General features: G+C 38.8%; 1 protein-coding gene across 1 annotated transcript; it reads left to right on the top strand.

Annotated features, from left to right (window-relative positions):
- Nucleotides 1–4,537, top strand: LOC121242127 (NAC domain-containing protein 17-like). The gene is made up of 5 exons (XM_041140034.1): nucleotides 1–546; nucleotides 1,884–2,161; nucleotides 2,245–2,553; nucleotides 3,103–3,679; nucleotides 4,038–4,537. Exons 1-5 carry the CDS (start codon nucleotides 366–368, stop codon nucleotides 4,403–4,405), a joined length of 1,713 nt encoding a protein of 570 aa, XP_040995968.1. The 5' UTR covers nucleotides 1–365; the 3' UTR covers nucleotides 4,406–4,537.
- The last annotated feature ends 1,117 nt before the right edge of the window (nucleotides 4,538–5,654 follow it).

Below are 5,654 nucleotides of genomic sequence, written 5' to 3'. Positions count from 1 at the left end.
ACACTCTCACGCACAGTCGCACGAAGAACCAATACTCAACCCATCAAAATCAATCCGGGAAAAAAAGTAATTTTCCCAAATGACTTGCGTTACAAGGAAACTTCCGAGTCCCCTTCACATAATAATACGCCCGCCAGAGCACCACCACCACCACTCCCATATCACATTCTTCTTTGACCAAGCCACCACTCTCTCTCTCTCTCTCTCTCTCTCACATCCGAAATCCTATTATCTAGAATTTGTTTCTCTTTTTCGAGATCCCAATTCTCATTCCTTCCAGAAATAAGATAAAGATCCTTTTTTTTTTTAAGGTTTTGCTTTGGGTACCTGTTTAAGTAGCGAGGGTTTTTGTTCTCTGGGAAGCGATGAAGATGCAATCGGAGTCGTGTTTGAGGGACGATGTGTGGCCACCGGGGTTTCGGTTTCACCCAACGGACGAGGAGCTTGTCCTGTACTATCTGAAGAGGAAGATCTGTGGAAGAAGGCTCAAGCTCGATATCATCGCCGCAATAGATGTCTACAAGTGGGACCCTGAGGAACTGCCTGGTATCGCTTCTATTTTTCTGTTTTCTGTAATCTTGTTTGGGGGTTTTTGGGATTTTTTGAAACGTTGACTTGGTATGTTGCAGAATTGGATCTTTTTTGGGTTTTATTTTTAATTTTTTGTGTGCGTTTTGGATTGCGTTTGTGCGATTGGACTGTGTGGATTATTGGATTCGGGTCAAGGTCTTGTTTGGTTTGATTGATTGGGCTTGATGAGTTAGAGTTGATGGAGGTGAGTTGGGGTTTAGGTCAAAGCTTCGCATTGGTTTTAATAATTTTTGTAAAACTGGTTCGCTGCTTAGAATTTATCTGGCTTCAATTTTGAAGCTTGGTTTTGGTTGGGTTTCGTTCGAAGTTTCGTTGGTTTATTGGTTTTGGTTTGACACGAATGTTGTTTGGTTGACTATATCTTGTTTTCCTGGTTTTGTTATGCAATTATTTCTTTTTAGTTTGCTTATATCTGCTACTAATCCTAATAAATCAATTAAAACTTTTCCTGGATTGTTAGCAAATATCTGATTCGGGCTGATCTATATCTGTGTTTTGGCTGTTTGACATTATGTATTGATTGGTTTGCAACTAGGGTTTGAAGTCGTTAGTGGGGTTGTATTTGTTTATTATTATTATTATTATTATTTTTTTTGCAGCTAAATGTAGAAAATTTAATTCATTGTTAGGATTAGTATCAGAAGGGATTTGTTGATAAATTTGTCTTGGGGGTGCTATAGTCTTGCTTACCGTGGCAACATCTTGTTTTTTTATCAGAATTCGTTTAGATACTTCGAGTTACTCTTTGGTTCTTTTTTTGGGTGTACTATAATATTGTTTTTTAATAAGAGTAATGCTAGGTTGTCACCCAGCAGTGACCATTGGGCGGACCGCTGGGCGTGCCGTTAGGCATATATTCTAATAATATTTTATTCAACTTTTATCTCAACTCATCTCATCTCATCTGCGAAAACAAATGAAGCTAAATATAGTCACTTCCTTAAAGTAAGTAAGAAAGAAAATTAAAAAAATTAAATACATGAGCGGTCAAAATGAGAGGGCAAAGTAGGATTATTCTTTTAATAAATAGAATAACCTAAGCTCGGTTTTAAAATAATTTGATTTAGGTTGTGTAGATAGTCAATGCAAGGGAATTGGTGAAGTTTACAGGTATTTTGTTTTTTTTTTTTTTATGTCTGTAATTGTTGATTCTTGAATCTACTTTTTCGAGATCCTAGAAAGTGGACTTGAAAGTTCTAGATGGAAATTATCTTTGTTGGGTTTAACTACTTTCTAGCTTTGTCTCTTTGGGTTGATTGAATTTCAGGTTTCTGATTGAACATGATTTGCAGGGCAATGTAAACTGAAAACTGGAGATAGGCAGTGGTTCTTTTTCAGTCCAAGAGATAGGAAGTACCCAAATGGAGGAAGGTCAAATAGGGCAACCAGACATGGATATTGGAAAGCAACAGGAAAGGATCGTAACATTACATGCAACTCTCGGACAGTTGGAGTGAAGAAGACCCTAGTTTTCTACGGAGGGCGTGCACCTAATGGGGAGCGCACCGACTGGGTGATGCATGAGTATACCGTGGATGAGGAGGAGCTTAAGAGATGCCAGAATGTACAGGTATTACCTTGAGTGACATAACCTTAACAAGTTTCTACTCTTTGACTGCTGTTAACTGAAATTGGATGCTTTCTATATTTCAGGAGTATTATGCACTCTACAAGCTTTATAAAAAAAGTGGACCTGGTCCTAAAAATGGTGAGCAATATGGGGCGCCATTTAAGGAAGAAGAATGGGCTGATGATGACTGCCCAGATTTTAACAACTCTGCTGCTACTGCTAGGGATATCTCGGTAAAGCAACTAAACGAGGTTAATTCTGTCACTGATGTGAGAGTCAATGGTCAAGTCCAGCTTACATTAGATGAAATTGAGGAGATTATGAAGCAAATTGAAGATGAGACTGAGTTCCACCAACCACAAATCAATGATCATGCTCACACCCTACCCCAGGTATATGCTCTGCTGTCCTATCTCTTTCGACATTCTCTCTTTGCTGTAGCTGTATTCTTCATTATAATTTTTTTCCCTCTGGATTTTTATTCGAAGGTGACATCACTGCTTGTTATAATCTTTGTATTCTGACATGGAATATTTTCACAACTAGGTGAACTGCGTCTGATTTTTCAGAGATAAGGGTCTAGAAGTAAATGTATCTGTGCAGCCTGCTTGGTATCAGCAAATTGTGTAATTTTTACACACTAGTAGTATTCATTGCTCCATTTACAAACAAAGTATTTATTAACTCCTAGATAAACCTGCCTAATAGAGTTTTTGAACAAGAAACATCATACTTTGTTATGTTCCTTCTTGCATTTTGTTGTATTCTGTGGCAACTGCTCTCGAGGAAATGGCATTTAACACCCCCCCCCCCCCCCCAAAACACACAATGAATTAGTCGTGGGGTTAGTTAAAATTTTGTGTGAATTGTATCATTTCACTGTATTGTCCGAGCTAATGTGTTGTGGAACACATACTGATTTTTATGATTTCATTATATAGGTTGGCGAAGAAGAAACACAGAGTGCTATGGTGGATCCATCCTCCAGGGAAGTTATAACTCCTGAACATAGCAGAGCATTGCACCCAAGTGGTCAGCTGCATGATATCCAGGCCAGCTTTGGCTACTCACAGTCAGCTACTTCTCAATTTCAATTGCACGAGACATCGGAGGTTACATCAGCTCCTATTCTTCAACAAGATGAACCTCTCTTAAATAATCTGGAGGAATTTCTGGAAATTGATGATCTCAGTGGTCCCCAACCTCGTTTTGAGTCTTTTGACAACAAAGCTATGGAGAACTTCCTGTTTGAGGAGGCTGATGGATTGAGCGAGTTTGACCTGTTCTATGATGCGCCCATGCTTATTCATGAAATGGGGCCAATTAATCAGGAAATAGTTGCAGATCCATATATAAATATCATGGAGAATAACACAATAAACCAATCTGATTTTCAGCTTCAATACAATCTAGAAGGCACTGGTCAGATTGACAATCAGCCATGGACACATGATCAAAGAAGAAACTTCCATACTTATGCAGAATCAACTCTGGGTTCCTTTTCTCTACCACCCTCCGGTAAGTAAACATGAAGGGATTCAGTGCCTGCGCTTTTTTGCTTGGCTATCACTTTTCCTTTTCTTACGGAACTGTCTTTGATTTGGACAAAGTTGCTGGCTTCATTTACCCATCCAAGCAGAGCTCTTGTTCAGATGCCATCATACACATGGCAAGAAACTGATGTGAAATAGCGAGCCAGCTTCAAGGGCTCTTCTAAACAAGTATTTTTGTTGTGCATCATAAACCTAACGAGTAGAACAAGATTAACTTTTTCTATTTCCTTCCGGGAAAAAAATTGAAGTTTAAGCATGTTTTAAGGGATGTGTCTGTTATGATTTAGACATCTGTTAATATTGTGATTTTCGGTCTTGTTTAGGCATTGCACATGAATCTACAAACATTCCTACTCAAGAAAATCAAAATCAAATAGGCTATGACGATGGTGGTGCTGCTAGTCGGTTCTCCTCTGCACTGTGGGCATTTGTGGAGTCAATACCTACTACTCCTGCATCAGCTGCAGAAAATGCTTTCGTAAATCGGGCTTTCGAGCGAATGTCTAGCTTTAGTCGGGTTAGAGTGAATCTCAAAAACACAAATGTTTCTGCTGGAAGTGGTGCTGAAACTATAAGGAGAACAGGTAATAGCAAGGGGTTGTTGTACATTTCAGTTTTTGGAGTGGTCTGTGCCATTTTGTGGGCGTTGATTGGTACTGTGAGAGTGCTGGGGGCACGTATATCCTCCTGAATATATATAATAACATGAAGTTTTCTGCTGTATTTATTCCAAATATTGCCGGAATTAGTAGAAATGCTCAACATATTAACTGAGGAGTTCATATCTCTGTGAATTTCTAATGTAAAGGGTGCAGTTTTTCTTCCAATGTTGGGAGGAAATATATCTAAAATTTTTGTGGAAATCTCATTTCTCGTTCCCAAACCATCATACATTCTTTTTTGGATTTCATCTCAAAACTAACAAAATTATTGATCTACTCTTCAAATTATCATGTTTTTGTCAATTTACCGTCCAAGCTACTAAAATCCTCAACTATTCCACCGTTTTATTTATTTATTTTATACTCTACATCCCAGAAGGACAGCGGATACTTGTGGTCACCCAGTTTTCTTTTCTCTTTTGTTACTTTTCACATTGTCTTTGTTATTTATTACTTATAGTTTCTAGTAATTTTATTCTCGTTTCCTAAGTACCTGGTTTTGTTTTTATAGTGAAGATATTTTTATCAATTTATTTGAAAAAGTCTAGGATTTTTACGAGGGTTTGGATTGAAAAAATGTGGTGATATATAGGGTTACAAGTTATTGTTTTAGAAATCTTGATGCAATTTGAAAAATAAAACGCTAAATGACTTTTTTTTAAGAGAAAATCTCGAGTGGTAAGTCTGATGTTGGGCCGAAAACAGCGTTCAATAGACTAAGGTCACGTAGCCCACCCATTACACGAGGAATGGGACGAACCGCACCGAAGCAGAATGATTTCACCCTAAAAAACAACTTCAATTCCTCACCCTCGTTTGAATCGTCTCTCTCTCAATTTTCTATTTGTCATCTCTCTCTCCTGAAGCAAACTTCAATTCCTCACCCTCCTCTCTCTCATCAAATTTGCAAATATGATTGGGCAAAGACAATGCCGCTTGCTCACTCTCGTTGGAAACTTTAGTTCCTCACCCTCACCTGAGTCGTCTCTCTCTCATCAAAGGGCAATCCCTCTTGCTCGTCTCTGTCTCTCATCAAATCCGCCGCCATGAAAATACCGTAAACGCATCGACGCCAACGCAGTCAACTTCCCTCCCTCCTCAACGCCAAGAACTTCGGATTGGGTGTTGACGCTGCGTTCTACGGTCATTGACACCGGATTCCCACATCCCATCGAAACCAGCCTTGGGGGTACGTTTTGCCATGGATTTTCTTCACTTTAATTTTTCCCTGGAACTCTAGAAATCTCATCGGATTTTATATCTATCATGGGTTTCAGT

Source organism: Juglans microcarpa x Juglans regia, chromosome 8D (genome assembly GCF_004785595.1).
Source record: "Juglans microcarpa x Juglans regia isolate MS1-56 chromosome 8D, Jm3101_v1.0, whole genome shotgun sequence".
Taxonomy (NCBI): domain Eukaryota; kingdom Viridiplantae; phylum Streptophyta; class Magnoliopsida; order Fagales; family Juglandaceae; genus Juglans; species Juglans microcarpa x Juglans regia.
Note: the sequence above shows the minus strand (reverse complement) of the source record. Positions and strands in the feature narration are given on the sequence as shown.